Source organism: Colossoma macropomum, unplaced genomic scaffold (assembly GCF_904425465.1).
Source record: "Colossoma macropomum unplaced genomic scaffold, Colossoma_macropomum, whole genome shotgun sequence".
Taxonomy (NCBI): Eukaryota; Metazoa; Chordata; class Actinopteri; order Characiformes; family Serrasalmidae; genus Colossoma; species Colossoma macropomum.
Genome location: NW_023494790.1, coordinates 39,049,696 through 39,070,887, shown reverse-complemented (window position 1 = coordinate 39,070,887; position 21,192 = coordinate 39,049,696). Strand labels below are relative to the sequence as shown.

At 40.6% G+C, this 21,192-nt stretch overlaps 1 protein-coding gene across 1 annotated transcript in view; it reads right to left on the bottom strand.

Moving 5' to 3' along the window:
• LOC118808781 (bone morphogenetic protein 2-like) overlaps window positions 1-21,192 on the bottom strand; it is a 72,735-nt gene that overhangs the window by 19,068 nt on the left and 32,475 nt on the right. Inside the window, exon 2 of the mRNA XM_036571658.1 lies at window positions 12,158-12,274. Coding sequence (XP_036427551.1) covers window positions 12,158-12,274 — 117 coding nt within the window. The remainder of the gene's footprint in view (window positions 1-12,157; window positions 12,275-21,192) is intronic.

Here is a 21,192-nt window from a genome sequence, read left to right as displayed (position 1 = left end):
CCTCACCCTGGCCCTAATCCCAACCCTCACTTAACCAAAATCTAATCTTAACCCTCCCTCCGGCCCTAATCCCAATCCATACTTTAACTAAAGCCCTGGCCCTAATCCTAACCCTGTTGTGATAAGGGGGGGCGGAGTCTAGCCCTATTTGGTAGAAGGCCAGAGTAATTCCATATGAACTATTTCACAGCTTTGATGGAACCCATTGAGGTAGCTAGAGGCTCCTGCGAGAGCTTGTGGACCATCAAAGGTTCCTCCATCAACCTCATAATGTTGATGCAACTAAACTATATTCTGAGGTTCTCTGAGTCCCCAGTGGACGTTTCGAGGCACCTTCATGTAGGTGTAGAAGCTGTAGTAGACCCTGCGTTCCAGTGTCCACTTCCTCCTTCCCCACTCCCCCGCCCCCACCCCCATCCCACTAATGACATCAGCAGCTGTTGGCCAATGACAGCACAACTCTGGTCTCCCACTGCGGCCCACAGCTGTGTGCCCGAGGGCGGAGGGCGCGCGGCCTCCATATGGAAGACATAGACTATAAAACTTCATTTTTCATCTCTGCTCGGCGGTAACGGCCCTGATGTAGTGCTGATTTCCTAATGGGGCCCTTGTCGGTCGGACTGTAGTTTATACGCCATGTGCTGCGCTCGCTTGGATCCTCATCAAACTCCCACCTCTCGCACGAGGGATGGGGAAGCTGGCCCTGCGAGTGAATGATGGCACATCCAAGCACATCAACAGGGTTTTTTAAACAGAGATTAAGCAACTTCTGTAACCTGAGAGCAAATCTAATCATGAGGAGTACTGAGCCTGATAGGGGCGCAACGATCTTTTATAATGGAGTATGTATTTTAGGACTCGTAGAACATTTCTGATACAGAAGTAAAAGAGTAATGGCAATGTTCATTGGTCGAATTTCAAAGTGCCAAAGAAACAAAAAGGAAAGGAAAATTGACGTTTAACATTTTAATTTGCTTAGAAGACAAATTTATGCTAATGCTTTCAAGCACACTTTGTTCTTCCATGTTTGTCTCTTTGATCCATATTATGGAGTGCCTTAAAAACACTTAATAACACATGTGTAAGCACTGAATAACATTTTTATTAAATAAAATGATAATGGAATAGACTATGAACAGTCTATGCCAGTAATCACAAGATAACATGAGATGTTTTTTTTGACGTAAACAACACTGTATTGACAAAAGAGGCTTTAAAGTAAAGTGACAGACATTTGTAACACCTATAATCATTTATAGCACTGTTATGAAGCATCATTCCCAAGTAATAGCACTTAAAAGGCACTAAGGCCTAATTAAGAGCACCAAATATCAAAGCTAAGGAGAGCTGTGTGACTGCAGAACACAAACAGTAATTACTCACAGTGCTTTTACTTTTAAGGACATTTTAAAAGCAAGTCATTTTGTACTGAAGTGGGAATGGAACCAATACACAGCATTCTATTACTTGGTAATAATGCTTAATAACAGTGTTTTAAATGTATGTATGTAGCTTGTATGTATATAGCTTTAAGGACCCTTATGTAGATACTTCATAAAACAGCTAAAAAAGTCATCTTGATATAACTGTATATAAGCTGCTAATAAATATTCAAGCTTTGCTCTATAAATATGTTAATCAGTGCTTATGCATGTGTTGTGAAGTCATTATATAGGCAGCTTTTAAATAGTGTTAAATATCTATGATCATGCTTTATTTTAATGTCTGCTTCTTAATATTTAATTAACTATTAGCAGTCAATAATAGTGCCCTAGTAAATATCAACAAATAATGGTCTTCCATAAATGGTTATAAACTGCTAATGTTTATTAACTATAATCTTTCGGTTGTAAGCATATTTGAAATGTCTTTCTGTGACATGTTAATCAAGGAGTATCAACAGGTAATGATTATTTAAATTAACAACAACCAAACTTGTTAGTAAATGCTAATAAATGTAATATTACAAGCATTTACACGTTATGTTATGAATATGTTAAATCAGAACTCATTGTGTACGTATAACTGACTAAAGTCAACAAAGAGATCTGAAGTCGGAAACTTTATTAATGTGTAATATGAATACATATATGTATATATTTCTAAGCTTACTTACCAGCTTAAATGGGGAAGTCATAGGCTGGAGGTTAGGGAACCAACCTTGTGACCGGAAGGTCTCCGGTTTGATCCCCTGAGCTGAAATTACGTGGCGGAAGTGACCTTGAGCAAAACACCTAACCCCCAACTACTTCCTGGGTGCCGTGGATAGGGCTGCCCACCACTTTAGGCAAGTGTGCTCACTGCCCCCTAGTGTGTGTGTTCACTAGTGTGTATGTGGTGTTTCACTGCACGGGTGGGTTAAAACATGGAGGTGAAATTTCCCCTTTCTGGGACTAATAAGGGTCACTTACCAATTATATGTTTACATTAACTGGGGTGTTAATAATTGCTTATATCTTTAAGAAGCAGATCTTAAAATGATACCAGTAAAATGAAGATTAGTATGTATGTTGTACTGCACAGATTTAAAGAATTATATTTTCTATAGGAAAGAAACAGCGTGAAAGAAAAATAGTGAATGAATAACTGACTCAGGCATTGTCCAGTGTTTACAGTGACCAGTTGGCTGACAGGCCTGTGGGTTCCAGCCCGAGATGTACAGTTAGGATGCTATCGTCTGAAGGACAGATTAGCAATTTCCTGCTAAACAGCCCTCAATTCCAGTTTGGCTGGCAGCGTCTGCTTCACTCTCTCTCAACCTTCCCGCCTGAAATGAAACGTATGTTTTCCTTAGCGCAGACAAAGGCAATAACTCATACAAGGGAATAAAAAAAAAATCACGATCCAAGCACTCAGTGGATTGTGGTTCCTTAATAAACCTCACGAAACATCTGAGATGGCCTCATTTTAAAATAAGCATGGAGAGAGCTCCAGGCAACGGAGCTTGCCTGCAGGCCTGCCCGGCTCCGTATGAAGGATTTATAAAGTGTTTATACGAACGCTGCACCGACCAACATGGCCTAAATGAGCGGAGGCTCTCGGATTTCATACCGCGTGGCTTGTTGAGGGAGAAGCCGATAACAGCTCGGGTAGCTGCAATTACGTTTTATTAATGATCCAAGAAGCCTCGGAGGAGTGCTTTTCCGAGCGCACCTACACAGCGCTGCCAAAAGGGATGCTGACCGGCTTGTGACCATCTCGCTCCTGACTCCGAAAAGGAAGGAAAGGAACACACCGGTTTATCCGCTGCCATAGTGACCTCGCCGAGAAAGCAGCAGTGTTTTATGAGACTCAATATAAAGTCAATTCTCCATGAAGTGCATAACCTCACCCCTCGGCTGGGCCGGGGTTTGTGTAGGGCCCCTGTTACCTGTGATTGCTTGGCTCCATAACAAGCGGTAGTTGTAATCCTTCATCCAAGGGAGGAGCCGAAAGCTTTAAACAGCATGTAAATATCAGCCTCCTCATCGGCCAAAACTAGCACAGAGCAGGCCTTCACGTCCTCATGCTAGCAAAGGAGATCAGCGGTCTTAAATAAGAGAGGGGAAGGGAGGCTGTGATGTCAGGACAGAGCAGAGAGAGATTCGCTTTGGCCCCTTCAGAAAACGTGTTTTAGACTTTGCCAGCTGTAAAGACTGAGAAGAAAAGGATAGTAGTGCCTGGTTCATTGCAGCAGACACAGGTAGCCTTGGTGACCTCGCCGAGAGTCGACATTTAACTTTGAAACTCTTCAGAGTGGATCTGATCAGTATGGAGATGAATTTGTGCCAAATTGAAAAGCGATCACAACAATGTAAAATGCGGTGCACACATCACATTGCTTTTCCACAGTGATGTGCTGAATGCATGCCAAAATGGAAAAACAAAACCTTCTATTACATTGTCTTTATATTGCCTCATCTTAGGGCTGGGCAATATGACAACTATTTCATTATTGTGATAAATTATGTCTCAATACAATATTGAGTATATTGTGTATATCATCAGTACTTGTAGACACTGACCAACTGCATGTTTCATTATAAAGAGAGCAAATTTAGTCCCATTTAACTGGATTTAGTGCCAAATTTTAAATAAGAATCATTGTGTTCACAGTTTTTGATAGTATTTTTTTTTTTTTTATGTAGCACTACCAGCTCTTTTTTGGCCATATCACTCATCTCTACATCACCTCTTTACTGAAAAACAATGCATGAGAATTTGCATTAAAAAACAAAATGTTGAATTGGTGTCAGAAGTGAATACAATTCCCCATGAAATGCAATGAAGGCACGGCAATGAAATGCAATCGTAACAGTGAAAACAGTGAAATGCAGTGCACACGTGACATGCGGAATACGTGTCAAAAGGAAAAGTAAATGAAAAGTAAAACCTGTAGTACACCGTTTTCACATCATTGACCACTTTTTTGTACCTCAAATATATTTGTCTCATTGAAATGCAACCAAAATAGTGAAATGCAGTGCACTCGCAAGACTGCATTTAGACAGTAACTGAATGAAAAGAGGAAATGAAAAGTTAAAGATGCATTACACTGTTAACACTGTACCACACAGTGGAGAGCAGTGTAGCCATAGATTTATTACATTTCCAGACTGACTGTATTCAGTTCTGACTTGAATTCAACATTTCCTTTTTAAAATCCTCACAAGTTGTTTTTCAGTGAAGTAAAGTGATGTGAAAACAATATAATGGTGGTGCATATTCTGCATGTGACTATGGACAAGTAATGTCATCTGTGCATTGCATTTCACATTTTTCTAGTGTAGTGATGGCTGTTCAATTTGACACAAATTCCTCTCCATACTGAACAGATTTTCCTCATTGAAATGATGCAGTCAGAACAGTGGAAACAATGAAATGCAGTGCCTATGACTTTACTTTTCCATGCAGAATATGTGCCAAAATGAAAAGCAAAACCCCTGGTGCACTGTTTTCACATTACTTGATTGCTTTTTTGCATGTTAAATGTATTTGTCTCATCGAAATGCTACCAAAACAGTGAAATGCAGTGCACACGTGAGACGGCATTTAAACAGTAACATGCAGAAAACACGCCAAACTGAAAAAGTAAAAGATCCATTATACTGATTTAACATTGTTTAAAGAACCGCACAGTGGGAAGCAGTATAGCAGTGTCTTTGTTACATTTCCAGGCAGACTGCATTCAGTGTAAAGCGCCGCCACTGGACTCTGGAGCAGTGGAACCGTGTTCTCTGGAGTGATGAATCAGCTTCTCTATCTGTCAGTCTGATGGACGAGTCTGGGTTTGGCGAATGCCAGGAGAACGTTACCTGCCTGACTGCACTGTGCCAGCTGTAAAGTTTGGTGGAGGAGGGATGATGATATGGGGCTGTTTTTCAGGGGTTGGTCTAGAACCCTCAGTTCCACTGAAGGGAAATCTTAATGCTTCAGCACCAAGACATTTTGGACAGTTGTACACTTCCAACTTTGTGGGAACAGTTTGGGGAAGAACCTTTTCTGTTCCAGCATGACTGAGCCCCAGTGCACAAAGCAGCTCCATAAAGGCTTCACTGGGTGAGTTTGGTGTGGAAGAACTTGACTGACCCTCACAGAGTCCTGACCTCAACCCCACTGAACACCTTTGAGATGAACTAGAATGGAGATTGTGAGCCAGGCCCTCTCGCCCAACATCAGTGTCTGACCTCACAGATGCTCTTTTGACTGAATGGACAGAAATTTCCCACAGACTCTCCAACATCTTGTAGAAATCTTCCCAGAAGAGTGGAAGCTGTTAGAGCTGCAAAGGGGGACCAACTCCATATCAATGCCTATGGGTTTAGAATGGGATTCCTGTAGGTGTGATGTGTAGGTGTCCCAATACTTTTGTCCATATAGTGTATGTGCATTGCACTTCACATTTTTCCACTGTAGTGATTGCTTTTCAATTTGGAATGAATTCCTCCCCATATAATGTTTCATTACTGGTATTGAAGTAATTCAGTCAGTACTATAAAAAGTACTGAACTTCAATATCTAGCCCAAATGATGATCAACCTAAAAAATGCTAGAGGATACTGAGACTTTGGACATCAAAAGGTCTGTGAGTTATTCTCTTTGGTTTGAGTCTTCAAATTGAGTTTCCAGCCAAAGGAAGGAGCTGCATGTTGGGTTGTCAGCACTCAGTCCTCCATGAACTGCTTTCTTTCCCATGCCATCTTCACGAGGTGCCTCCTTCAGTTCACCATCTGCCCTAACAAACAAACCCCAAGATGGTACAGCTGAGGGTTGTAGAGTAGCTGGAGAGGAGATGTTGGGGGGAGGTGCTGAAGGATCTAGGATTCTGCTCATGTCCATGTTCATGTGTACCTGTCATCACTCTCACAAAGCAGCTTCTACCAATAAACACCAGCTCCTCCTCGCTGTACTCTGGTGTCAAGCAAAGATCTTAGTGTTGATACAGAGAATTAAGGCTACACAATAAGTAATACTTTCAATCTTTTACAAAGATGGTCCTTCAAGCTTCCTTTACTAAAGGCCCTGGCTTTGTTTAGGTTCTGAATAGAACCATTTCATGCTTAAATGGTTCTTTGCGTGGTGAAATGGTTCTTCGGATTGATGGAGAATGTGTTGTATATGGTTTCTGAAAATGGTTCTATATAGCACCTTAAAGGTTTCGTCTGTTCTTACAATGTCAACATTGTAACATTAGCAATCTGAAGAACCATTTAAGCATGAAATGGTTCTATGTGGAACTCTTGGTTCTACAAAGGACCATTCCCTTTACTAAATAACCATCTTTTTAGGGAGTGTAGCATAAAATCCAGATCTGTCCCTCAAATTTTCTTTATAAATAAATTAAATAAATCTTGCCCATTTGGTTAAATAAAGTAGAAACACTTAATGTCTACACGTGTCACAATGAAAACAATATTATATATAGATATCATTTGATCACTGCTTCTTTATGATCAATTGATGTAATTATGCATCAGTTTAAAATGAACCAATCAGGTGAAAAATGTCTAAATCAATCTATCAAAAATACATTTTGTGGCCCGTGTGTCAAAATCAAATCCTTTGCTATTATTCTATTACTCACATTGCAAGAAATATCATTGTATTGGTAGATAATTTTGCTTGTAGTGAGAAATATGCTTATCTGCCAATAAGATAATTTGACTCACTAAAAACATGTAAAAAGACTAGAAAAAGTCTAAATCATCCTGTAAATAGCTTAACACTTCAACATGAGAAATATTAGATATACTGGCTAGATGTAAGACAATTTTCCTCTCCAAGGTACGAGTTTTTGAAGTGCATTTGCCGTTATTAGCAGCAGCTCATGCTGTTTAACCCTCTGTGGTCTGAGGTGATTTTCTTGATTTGTTCATCTCTTCTTAAATCCTCCTTTAAAGGCATATATCATATATATTCATATATCATGATCCTCATATGTTTCATATCTAAATGCTCCATTATCTTCATCACTACTTTCCAAACCCGCTGCAGCAGCTTCAGCAGCTGTAAACTCTCTGCACGCCGTTTCACATGAGTCTCCGATGTGGACTGAATGAAGAATGAAGGGTTTCCGGCGTGCTGGTCAGTCCTTAGTGATTTCCTGAGTGTCCATCGGTCAGTTTCACACAGAATGTAGACGGACACACCAATCCACCAGCTCCACACGGTGAGAGGCAGATGACGTGTATCTCAGCCCCTCTTCATAGGCTCATAACTCCGGATGTGAGTCTCGTATGATCTCGTGATAAGATGGAATGGAAAGGGCGACTCTACAGATTCAGGAAGTGTTTGAACTGGATTTCTGAGCTGGATCATCACAAAGATACAGACACAGATATAGAAACAGAGAACTTGATGTGCAGACAAGTTTGTGAGCCCCAGAGGGTTAAACCAGGCAGATAGTGTGGACAGTACAGTGCTGGCGAGCTGAAAAAGAGAAAAGAACACTGATTTTGTGTTCGCTTGTTTGTTGTAGACCATCGCTCCCATCAGCAGAGGTCCACTGTTCTGTTGTTAAGTGTACACCCATACCCAGGTAGGTATGAAACCTCCTCAAATGTTTCAAACACAATATTATAAACAAAAAATTCTTGGTGGTGTTGACTGGCCATTCTTATTCCCACTTCATTTCAAAAAGGCTACTTCATTGAATTGATTATACCATAATTATCTTCATGGAAAACCAACAAAAAGGTCTGTATCTTGTTCCCCCTCAGTGCTTTTTGCATTCCCCTAAATGATATTACATCCTGATGGCTTTACCAAAGCTCCTCTCCCCCCATTGGCCTCGTTTGCCTGCAGAGCGCTGGGTACAAGAGTCGACATGGATAACCAGACAGTGAAGAATCGCCTCTCAGCTGCCAGCGAGATGTTTAACACGCTCCAGGGCAAGACAGGGCCTTTTATTACCAATCACTCATCAGTAGATAGGACCTAGGGGCATATAGGGACGCAGGAGGGTCTCAGGGCTGCCAAAATGAGGAGGCGTGGGGAGACTCTACTGCTCCGTTATACTCTCGAGATAAACCTGAGAGAGGACACAGAGGGAGACATAACTCTCCTCTCTCTATTCCTCTGAAGGGAGAGCGAGAGGGAGACAGGCCGAGAGATGGATGGTGGTAAAACAGAAAGCTGGAAATGTCTGCGCAATGTCATCAGAGTGAAATGCGTCCGACGGCCAAGATAAATCCAACACTAAACCCGCAGGACGGACAGTGGCGCTTTCCTCCGCAGATTGTTTAAAGCCAAAAAGACCCACCGAAGGCATGAAATATCAAACAGATCCTTTTCCTTATGATGTTGTAAGCCAATTATGTAATCAGAGAAAGTCTTATGAAGTGCTTGCTGACAGTAAGTCATCCATCAGCCCTCAAAGACGAAGCAGTCCGGTTCAGCGTTATACTATCAGAACAGGAAATCATACCAGATGAGTAATGCGGTCTGTGTCGTACGCTCATTTCTTTCACTTAGAACTAGACCAAAGTGCATGTGTGGAGTGGTGCACTTTTATACCTTTATACCGTATAAAATATAAAAATATTAAAATATGTTAGTTCCGTAGTGCAGCCTTCCATCCCGCCTAATCAGCCTCATCAGTTTGACCAAATTCATGATTTTATATCTTTGTTTATTCATCGATGTTCTCTCACTACAAAACCCAGAATATATCATGCAGATACTTCATACAACCATTGGGAATCCCTGTGGTGTCACCCAATCCTGACTGTTAGCTTTGCCACTAAGCTAGAAGATAATATAACATCTTGAGAAAGACCTGCAGCTGAGCGACGGGCAGATGTCTTGAGTTATGCTTGTTTTGTCCAGGAGAGGGCGCTACTGCTGCTCCCTACTGACCACTTCTACCACTCGCTCGCCTAGTTTTAGTTCTGCTGTGTAAAACTCCACCAGAAGATCGCAAGCGTCCACTGAATCCACAAACGTCTTTTCAGGACTCGAGGTGACCCAGGGGTTTTAGCAGGGGTGGAGTTATGGGGCTGAATCGCTCTACCAGCTGATCGGTGGCTCTGATTCGTACAGACAGACAGTCTACTAGAATGAAGCTACCATGAAACAAACAAACAGAGCATCATTTTTAAACTGCGTCACTTTTTCAGTCTCCATATTTAACATATGGCTTATGTTGATAGCGTCTCTGTCTGTCCAGAACTGGAGCGGCCCAGGGGTGAGTTTAGGGTCTGGATATTGGGCTACAGACACGGGTCTTTATCTGTAGCCACAGGTCTCTTTTTACTGCCAAAATATTTAATATGAATATGAATTATGGGCTCATACATCCACTGAATCCTTAGTGGTAAATGTATCTCTGCTTCGTCGCTGCCTGAGCCGCTAGACTTACTGACTTTTGAGACTCTTTTTTACTGAGAGACTTTATTTCTAAAAAGCGACGAGTAACAAATCTCAGAGGGGGGAAAGAAATATAAATCTTTCATAGGACTACTGTAATTTATTCATACGCATGCTGGTCAGAGTCACACAACTCCCCCCCCTCCCTCCCTTTTTATTTCATAGATTTAAAAAAAATTGGATATTTGAATAATATATTGACCGCCAAACTGGAAACTTCCTTAGGTTTCATTTCAGAAATCTGGTCACTTTAGCATTAGTGTAACTCTTACCTCAGTCGTTGAACAAAGTGGTAAAGAAAACAGTGAAACTGTCTTTGTTTGGCGCAAAATGAAGCCACTTTTACCCTTTCAGCCAGAGAAAAAGAGCCAAAATGAGCTAAGATATCTAGATAGCCAGATAGCTACTTTTCTAACTTAGCTTTTAGCTAAAGTTCTTCTGATCTGATGTCTGTGGTTTGAGTAATCCTTTCTCTCCACTGTAATGATGAAGACAGGTACTACAGTAAGCTTAGCACCAACATTAAGGGGATTTTCCTACCCTTTAAACAGAAAGCTTAATTTAGACAGATGCTGAAAGCTGGTGATGGTTAAATTTTTCATTTTTGCTGAAGTGTCCCTTTAACATCCATATGTTTGACTCAAGCTCCTCAGTTATTCCTCAAAGCTGCAGGTGGAAGCTAGTCATAAGTTTACAGTGATATAACCTGCAGGTGGGCTGTGTTACGGTGCTCTCATCACCTCAAAGTGTCTGACCTCTTTCGACACCTTCACAGTAAATTCCAAAACGAGTCTTCTCACTGGAAGAGACCGCCAGACGTCGTAAGTGTGATGAAGGCAATTAAGTCACTATTGATTGTATGACAGCAGAAAATGACCCAGAATATAGATGCATGTAAACAGCTACACAATTAATTAATTGTCATTTATGTATTTATTTTTATTTTTAACAAATAATTCTGAGAGGGAAGACTGAATGCGAAAGATCTAAATAAATGGCAAATCAAAAATATTATCTGCTTCACATGCCAAAGAATATAAAGCAATGCAAATCTTAAAAAAGCTTGCTAAACATGTATTCTATTAGGGAAATAGTTCAAAACTATCTTTGTCTCATCTAACTTAACTAACTCAAAGCCTACTAAGTCATGGATGTGACCTTACTATCTCATTCTCCTGCCTTACTAAGCCAAGGACATGACATAACTATCTCGTTCTTGCCTTTCTAAATAATGGCCACAACTTAACTACCTCATTCTCATGCCTACCTAAGTCATGGATGTAACAACTATCTCATTCTTATTCCTTACCAAGTCAAGGATGTAATATAACCATCTCATTATCATGCCTTGCTAAGTCATGGATGTGATATAACCATCTTGTTCTTATGCCTTACTAAGTCAAGCATGTGACATAACTATTTCCTTCTTAAACCTTACTTAGTCATGGACGTAACAACTATCTTATTCTTATGCCTCACTAAGTCAAGGATGTAACATAATCATCTTATTCTTGTGCCTTATGTAGTCATGGACATGACATTACTATCTCGTTCTTATGCCTTACTAAGTCAAGGATATAACATAACTATCTTGTTCTTGCCTTACTATGTCATGGCCACAACTGAACTTAATCTCATTCTCATGCCTTGCTAAGTTATGAATGTGACATAACTATTTTGTTCTTATGCCTTTCTAAGCCATGGCCATAACTTAACTGTCTCATTCTCACAACTTACTTAGTCATGGATGTGACATGATTATATCATTCTTACACCTTAAAAAGTCATGGACATAACATAACTATCTCATTCTTATGCCTTACTGCGTCAAGAATGTGACATAACTATCTCGTTCGCACCTTACTAAGTCATAGATGTAACCTATCTCATTCTCACACCATACTATCTCATGGATGTGACATAATTATCTGATTTTCACACCTTAATAAGTCACGGATGTGACATAACAGTCTCGTTTTTATGCCTTCGTAAGACATTTTCACGACTTGACTACCTCATTCCTGCACTTGTGGCCATCCAACTAAGAATGGGCTTCACTGGCAGGGCTCTGTACACCGGAGAGAGAGAAGGTAGAGCTTAAATCTTGAGTAATAAATCTGACACAATCTACCACTTTATATGAAGTCAGACTGTTTTTGTAATTTCATTGCTACACTGCAGAAACATCCCAGCAGAGCACCGTGCCAAAGCATAATCCAGAGCAGGGCCCCTTGATAGCCTTTGACTTAAAAACCAATCACTGCTGAAGCTGGGCAGTTTAGATGTCTCCCCACACCCACAGCTTCCTTACCTCTCCTTTCGTAAATTCACTGTAGCCGTTCCCTTCATCCAGAGCATTACTCACAGTGATAGATCGTCCCATGACAAATGGCTCATATGCAGGGAGGGCACTGTTAAAGTGATGGTCCTGAGGACATACATAGACCATAACACTACCACAAGGAGCTGCAAAGGGGATCATATTTGCAACCAACTGCAAAAAAGACAGTAAATTTTGGACTTGATGGATGTTATTTACCTTTGCTTTCTCTCCAGACCTTCTCTGGGTAGTACTGCTTTGAGGATGCTGGGGACTATCAGGATGGAAGCTTGTAAACTTCCATTTTCAGCCGCAGGTGGTAATGAGTCACCAGAGGAAACTTATATGAGGTTTAGGATGTGGGCTAAAGGGACTGTAGCACATCCTACACCCATTCAGTCTCCCATAAGGAAGATTTCACGCTTGTCCAATGGCGCCTTTGCACTTCTTCACCAGCAAATGCCTCAACGTTTAGATGTAAGGACGCCTGGGATACCTGTTCAGATGCCTCACCATATGTGCCCCTCTTGGCACCCCAATAAACCCGACTGTAAAAATTAGTTGGGCATATCGGTGGCCACCTCAGCGTCCGCCAAGGATTTCTGTCCTGCTTTTTTTCCTTTTAGTCTTTTTGTTGTAAGAATATTATTAAATAATATAATTTCACTTATTTCCAAACTTTTTATTTCTTTAAGTAAAATCACTTTTAAAAAAGATGGTTCTTTAAAGCGTTTTTGTTTTGTAAAGACACTGGTTCTATATAGAACCATGAACACAGTCTTTTGCATGATGAAACTGTTCTTTGCATGGTGAAATCGTTCTTCAGATTGACGGAGAACATGTTGTTAAGGGTTCTATATAGCACCAAAAAGGGTTCATCCATTGTTTCAAGCTTGACATCTTAACAATAGCCGAACGCTTTTTGGTGTTTTTTCAAAAATGTTCTATATAGAACCATATATAGCACACTTCAGTCTGAAGAACCAATTTCCCTCTCAGAGAACTGTTTAAGCATGCAAACAGTCCTTTGACAGTTTGTGTTTCTATATAGAATCATTATCTTCACTAAAGAACTCTTGAAGAACCATCTTTCTACGAATATACCAACAGATAAAATGACCTTAAAGAGTAAAATACTCTTTAAAAAAAAAGGTTCTTCAAGAGTTCTTCAGTAAAGAAAATGGTTCTAAATAGAGTCACAAACACTCAACGAACCCTTTGCATGATTAAAGCGTTCACTGCATCACAAAAGGGTTGCTCAGATTGTTCGAGAATGTATTGTATTTGGTTCTATATAGAACCTTTTTATAAAGGGTTCTATATAGCACCAAAAGGTTCTGGTATTGTTACGATGTCAAGCTTTTGTCAATAGAAGAACCCTTTTCAAAAACCATCTACAGCACATTCTTCATCAATGTGAAGAACTTTAATGATGCAAAGAACCTTTTAATCATGCAAAGGGCTTTTTGAGTGTTCATGGTTCTACATAGAACGATTTCCTTTACTAAAGAATCCTTGAGGAACCATCATTTTAAAGCGTGGAAAATTTACACTGTAAGTCTTTATAAAAGTGGAATCATACAGAAATGTCGAATTATTTCAGGAATATAATTGTATGCTGCAAAATGGGGTAAACAACACTTAGTATAATTTTTAAGCAGTAATATCTTATATCTATACTAAATATCTTACAAACTAATAAGACAATATGTAAATATAGGTGGGACCAGTCTTCTAAGCGAATAATAACCATAAAGCCCATTTTATATCTAAAATATTTTTCTTCATAGTGCAAAGGCAATCGAGCATTTCTAGACATCAGCAGGAGAGCAAGAGCTTTCAGAAGTTTCCCGAGAGTGAGTTAAAGCTGTTCAGAGAGACCAGAGAGAGAGACGGGAGCCGGGCGGTTCAGAGCTGAGCTTTAAGTAATGGAAGGATAACATTGGTGCAGCGACGCCGAGGCACTATTTCGAAGCTGTAGCCTCGTCCCCTGACCTCTCAGTCTGCCTCACTAGGGATGACCCAATGTTTGGAGAAACAGTATGGGACGGCATGAGCTAAGGCATGTTTGGTTTAGCTCCTCCTACTATTCCCAGCCCAGCTTTGGCAGGTTTAGCAGGAGCGCGAAGAGCATAAAGTTCATCTTGTGGTTCGTTTTGTAGCTGGTGTCTACTCACTGTTCACCCCTGAATTTAAAAACTTACTGAAATTGTAGGTGGATAAAACGCTGCACTCATGCTAAGAGAGTTGTTTGTGCAAGGAGTACACTCTTAAACTTCCCGAAAAGGGTTCTTTGCACAAAGACAGCTTCTAAATATTACCTTCATGGTTCTGGGTAGAACCATCTTATTTTTCAGAACCATATACATCAAGATTGTGTGGAGAACAAACTTTTAACCCCACAAAGAACCAATTATGCACTAAAATGTGCACTGCCTTTACTGAAGAATCCTCCAAGAACCACTTTTTAAGGGTGTGCAAAGGTTCTAGCAAGAACCCTTAATTTGGTATTAAATCTTTACATTATGTAAAGGTTTCCTAAACCCTTAAAAGGTTCTTCACACTCACTGATCTTCTTTTCAAACATTGTTCTTTGAGAAATATTTTCACCAGGTTTCCCATTACAGATAAGATTTATGCATTCAGATGCTTCGATTGTTCTGTATAACCACTGCCTAAAGAATGCTTGAAGAACCACTTTCAGCTGAAACCAATGGATGGTTCTTCAGAGAACCATTCAAATAGAAGCACTACCTTTACGAAAGAGTCCTCCAAGAACCTCTTTTTAAGTGTGTGTTAAGGTTCTAGCAAGAACGCTTTATCCAGTATAAAACCTTTATATTATGTGAGGGTGCTCTAAACCTTTTGAAGGTTCTTCACACTTACAAATCTCTTTTTCAAACATAGTTCTTTGAGAAACACTTACAGCAGTTTGCCCATCCTAAAAAAAAACACACATTTAACCATGTAGTTCTTGAGAGAACCATTCTTGCGAATGGGATAATCCACATAATCTAAAAGTTCTCGGAGGAACCCTCAAAATGGTGTAGAACCACCATATTATGGCAACATTCCTTAAACTTGGAAAATTCTTCACACTCTTCAATATCTTGTTCAAATATGGTTCTTTAAGGAACCATTATTGCTCAAAGAACACTTTTGTGGCAGCTTGTTTGTGCAGGGACTGTTAAACAGCAAAAGCATTTTAAAAAATGAGAAATATTTAGTGACACTGTGTTGATATGCAGTTCATATTGTTTAGTCTGGTGTTCTAGCTGGCTTCATTCTAGAGAGCGACTGTGTGGTTTGCTCTCTTGTTGCTGTCCAACTACGCTCCTGCACTTTCACTTAAGTTACCTAGAACTCTCAGAGAACAACAGCTTTTAAGATGCTCTCAGCCCAAAGGCATCGCCCAAGAGGGCTGGTCAGTTTCAGACAAAAGCTTTCACCACATGGTCCGGCTCTCTGCTGAGCTTCTCCGTCTCTGCTCCAGTGACTCCTTCATTTCGGTGAAATTCCCAAGAGCCTGGAAGAATAAGTGAGATTCCTCCTCAGACATCTGCTGCAGTTTTACTTGGCACTCGGCTCTGGCTGGACATTCCATCATTGTTATTTCTTTGTTCAGCTCTTCAGAGAGAAAATAAAGATATTACAGACACCGTCTACCCGGCAGAGGGCTAATAACAGCCCGCCGGTTCCTGTCTGAATAAAAGACGCTGGAGTAGAGCCGCCTCCTTGCGAAACAAACACAATCAACCTGTTACGTAAGAAGAAATGTGTCTTTCTAATTTTTTGGGTGCCATCCTGACATCTCAGACGTTACTGCTAAGCCAGAACACATGCTAAGCCTTTGTTAAACATCTCAAAAGTTGCTGTTGTAAAACAATGTGAGGAATAGACACCGCCTACTGTTACCAAAACACTTTTTTATTATTCTGTTTGCAGCCATAATATTAAACAGTTGCCTTACAGTCATTTCTCTGGTTGTCCTGGTAATAGCAAGACTTCAATCTCATGTCTTACTTAGATATTCACTGAGAAGATACTTATAGACACTGAAGTAATATTCCTGAACGATATAATATCCAAATTCTCACTCATATTCCTTCTCTCTCACTCCCCTCAGGGCCTTAGTAGCTAAAACCATACATGTTTCTATTTTTTATTTAATATAATCATCATGTTTGCTGTTTTCAAACCCCAAAGATATTGTAGTAGTAATTTATTTCTTTGTTAAAATGCGACTGGAAAGTCAAAATCTTAAAATCCCCATACAGAAAAGTATCCAATCAGGATTGTTTTCTCTGTGGCATCTAGGTAGATACAGCCAAGGAGGCTCTGCCATTGGTTAGGACTTCAGGAGCTGAACTGAAGGCCTTACTCGTTAGATTAACTACCTACATAATTAGGAAGTGAAACTGGACCAATTTTGCATGGAATTTTCTTCTATAGAAGTTCTGGTTATGTCACTGACTATGACTACACGTCTAAGCTGGTTTGGTTTAGTTGTTAGGAATGGAAAACAGCAGCAGCAGCTCTGAAGAAAGAGTTACTGATTCACACTTGGTAAAATATATCAGTGAGTGTGTTTACATGCACTTGATAATCTGATAACTGCAGAAAATCAGATTGTGTCAGTAACTGGTTCAGTGTGTTTTCATGCTCTTGGGTAATCAGATAATGGGGAAACTCCAGGTCTACATGAGTCGGGCAGTAATTGGATTTCTGCTTTACAACCGGCCAACAAAAAGAAAAAGATGTGATGTAAATGTAATGTGAAACTCTAACTTCATGCCACAGCTTTATTTCCAAACATCTCATCACTTTACCTGAAAATATGAATATCACTTTTTTCCGGTACCGCTGTCTGTTTTTGCACATGCTCAGACTGAGAAATCTGAAAGAAATCAGAGAAGATAAATCTGATTACTGAGCTAAAATTCAGCTCTTTATTGGATTTCTCAATCGGATTTCTAGACCTTACTCTGATCTTAGAAATGGGAGTGTGCTGTTCACATGACCATTTGAATAATCAGATAACTGCAGAAATCAGATTATGATCAGATTATTGAGCGCATTGATTGTCTTTTACAAGCTTAAAATGTCTATGTTTAATGTAGAACAAACAAAAAAGTTCATGTGCACCACCGTTAGCTTTGTGCTATCATACAGGGGCACTAGGAGAAATCAGCATTGTTGAAAAGGTGAGATTTATTCTTGTGTTTTGACTGAATTTTGACATTTGTGGCCTAAACTGAAGGCCTAGCACTAATACAGGGAGACTCACTGGAAAGAGGCCCCGAATATTCTGTACTAACTCTCTCTAGGACAAAGCAATCTGAATGAAACAATGTGCAATGTGCTTCGAACAAGCCGGGATGCCCCTGTGTCAGAGCGATGAGGTAGGCGCCGGACAGCTGTCACGACATTTAACCTCCGTTTGCAACTTCTGGGTGCAGACCCCCCTACCCCTTCATGTGTCTGGCAGAAAACGGAGATCACTTCCAGCATCGCATGTAATGCAATCTATTACACAGACGTCAAGGTATGTAGTGTACTTTTTTTGGTTCAGATTGCTTCATCCTAACGGGAGTTACAGCAGAATATTCGGGGCCTCTTTCGAGTGAATCTCCCTGTAGTATCTGTTCAAACTTCATTTGTGGAATGGGAGAATGAATGACTGAGCAAAATGGCTGTAAACAGACAAGCTGCTGCATTGTGCTCAAACTCATTTACTTTAAGATTTGAAAAGTTATTTGTTTTCTGACTATATTTCTAACTGCTTATAGACATAATGAGCCAGATTACTCCACTCAGAGGTGCAACCTGATCCTGAGCTGTGGCTCTGGAATGCTGTTCTTTCAACAATGTACAGAAATCCATAGGTGAATTTAACACAACAGAGCTAAAAATCTCATCATGGAAAACAACAGAAATGAGCAGCATTTAGGTTTATGGTGTTCCTTTCTGTGGCAATAATTTTTCATGTCAATTACTAGAGAATCCAGCTACCGCAGAGCTCATTACTTTGGCACGGGGAGTCAATGGCCGCCCACTGAAGTGCACAAGACTGCAACCTGTAGGTACTCACTACTAATGAGGCGTAACGTTATTGCATGCCCGGCTTGCGGTTAGCCAGCGATATTCACTGTTTTTACTATGTGTAACTTAATATATTAAGGTTTATTTTATATTATGCCAAATTTTGCAGTACGGTTTATCCTTCCACGTTCTCTGTTCACAGTGAACTGCCATGCGACTATTGTTCAGACCAAATGCAACACTTCATAAATGTTCATACACGTTTTATTGCTATCATCAGTCAATCCTAGATTACTGAGAAAGGACGTCGGTGGCTGGCAAGAGGCCTTGAGTACGAACTACCTCAAGAGTGCCTACTATCTGTTTTCAGCAATGCTCATTTAAAAACGCTTCACATTTGAGGCAGTTGACTTCGGCTGCCAAAGGCAGGCACGGTTATTAGCCCTCATGGATTTGTATACTTTATGCTGTAGCCACCAGGCCACCGCAGGAATGGATTAGTGTACATGTTAAGCTGTGGTTCCCCATTTTTGAACTTCCCTCGATCTTCTACAGGGGTGCGCTGACTCCCTCGCTTTACACAGTCCACTGGGTCACTTAAAAAACAGGCAGACGTGGCTCCCTCAGCTCCTGCTCAGCTTTTATAAGGGGAAAGTGAGCGAGAGCAGATCACATAAACTCAGATCAGACTTTCCCCGACATGAATGCTGTGTCTTCTCACAGACTCTGCTGTCATCTCACAGCCTGGCCTGCGGCAAAGAGAGCGAAGGCAATAGCTAATGGCACGGCCTTAACGCATAACGGGAGTGAACAGAGCTTTAATAGAGACATCGAGCTGGTTATAGGCTGAGATGGGGTCACATGGACGTGACAAGCGACTCTGTAGGCCAAACTGAGAAATCTATAAAAGTCCTCCGAGTCATCTGTTTGCCATATCAAGGTTTACGGTGCTCAGACTGATCTCAATTCAAGGCTTTTTTGGAACTGAACTATGTTACTCACTCTTCTGTTCTACATGGAGAAGGATAAATCAGTCGATGCATCATAAATGAAATAAGAGATATGATGATTTTATATTCGAGGTAATTCCATTTTATGTCTACAGTTCATTTTAAAAGTTTGTCACAAAGCAGCTTTCCAGAAATGTGGATCCAGCCCTTTAATGAAGAAGGGCCTCAAGACTCAAAAGGAATCATGACGGAGAGCCACTGAGAGGAGCCAAGACTCAAAAGGAGAACCTCCTTAAGAGCATGAGGAAGAACCACTGAGAGGACCAAGACTCAAAAGGAGAATTTTCTTAAAAGCATGATGAAGACCAATTGACAGGTACCAATGCTCAAAAGGAGAACCTCCATCAGAGCATGATGGAGACCCGCTGAGAAGAATCTAGACTCAAAAGCAGAACCTCCTTAAGAGCATGAGGAAGAACCACTGAGAGGACCAAGACTCAAAAGGAGAACCTCCTTAAGAGCATGAGGAAGATCCACTAAGAGGACCAAGACTCAAAAGGAGAACCTCCTTAAGAGCATGAGGAAGAACCACTGAGAGGACCAATACTCAAAAGGAGAACCTCCTTAAGAGCATAAAGAAGAATCACAGCGACCAAGCGAGAAATAGTTTACGAGCGTGAAGATCTGCTAGGGCACCAATTGTGTCCTGCATAAAGTTAGATATCAGAACATGGTGGCTACCAGTATCAGTGTAATTACAAGTTCTAAAAACAAGTTAGAAGATCATGCAGGGGTTGACAGTGATGATCAAATTATGACATAAGTTTATCTTCTTATATTGGCCAATTTTTTTGCTTGAATGAAAAGCGAATCTATTCCACTTTACATTCAGCAGGATTTAGACTCTCTCTCCAAAAGTATCCACTCTTCTAATGAGTGAACTATTCAAGGTGCATGCATTGCTGACACAGCTTGCATCTTCTTAAAAAAGCACTGACCAATAGAATGGGATGCTCTGGATCAGCTGCACATGATCCTAAGGTCTCCATGCCCAGTGCCAAGCGTGGGCTAGAGGGGTATAAAGCCCCCCAGCATTGGGCTGCGGAGCAGTGGAACTGTGTTCTCTGGAGTGATGGAGCTCCATCCAATACCTTTGGGATGAGTTGGAATGACCCAGAACTGACCATCCAACATCAGTACCTGACCTCACTAATGCTCAATCAAATCCTCACAGCAATGTTCCAACATCTATGTAAAGACTTCCCAGAAGAGTAGAGGCTGTTACTGCAGCACAGACTCACTATTAACACCTTCATTTCAGAAGAAACTCTAAATGACTTTTAACTGCACCAGCATATCTTGTTAGATGTTTCAGTTCATCAAAAACTTTGTATTTTCGTCCTTTTAGTTTTGGAAGAAGTAAATTACTGCTGTCAATCAAATCTTAACACCCATCTATTTTCACAGGCTTTTCAATGATTATGCACTCAGTATCTGTTCTATCTTGGTTGGTTCTGTCTTGCCAGTGTAGCTCTTCAATTTTGTTTTATTTAGCTCTTTTTTGTTTTATTGCTTTTATTCAATTTGTTTTGTATGCGTGTTGTTATTTCTTTTCCTTGATCAATGTATTGTATAGTTATGATTAGTTAGTAGTGGTTATTATTAATCGATATTATTGTGCAGCGCTTTGGCCGACACTTGTTGTCTTTTAAAAATAAAGGTGACTTGACTGACTGTCTAAGTCTTCCTTCAGGTGAATAGGATTTCATGCTGTTACTAAACAGCATGCTACTCTGTAAACCGCAGTGCTTTCTGGTTAATATCACAGGTCCACTTTTCCACATGTGGTCAATAGAGGGCACCGTAGCTCCACCGGAGAGGCCGGGCTGGAGGCTGCCAGCCGATGATAAATCTCTGAGGGGAAGTGTGTCTTAGCACGTCCAGCACAGGAAAGAGGGAATTAGAGAGAGTAATTAAAACGTATTGACACCATATGTGCTCCGCCTCTCTCTGCGTTCGGCCTGTGTGAAGGTG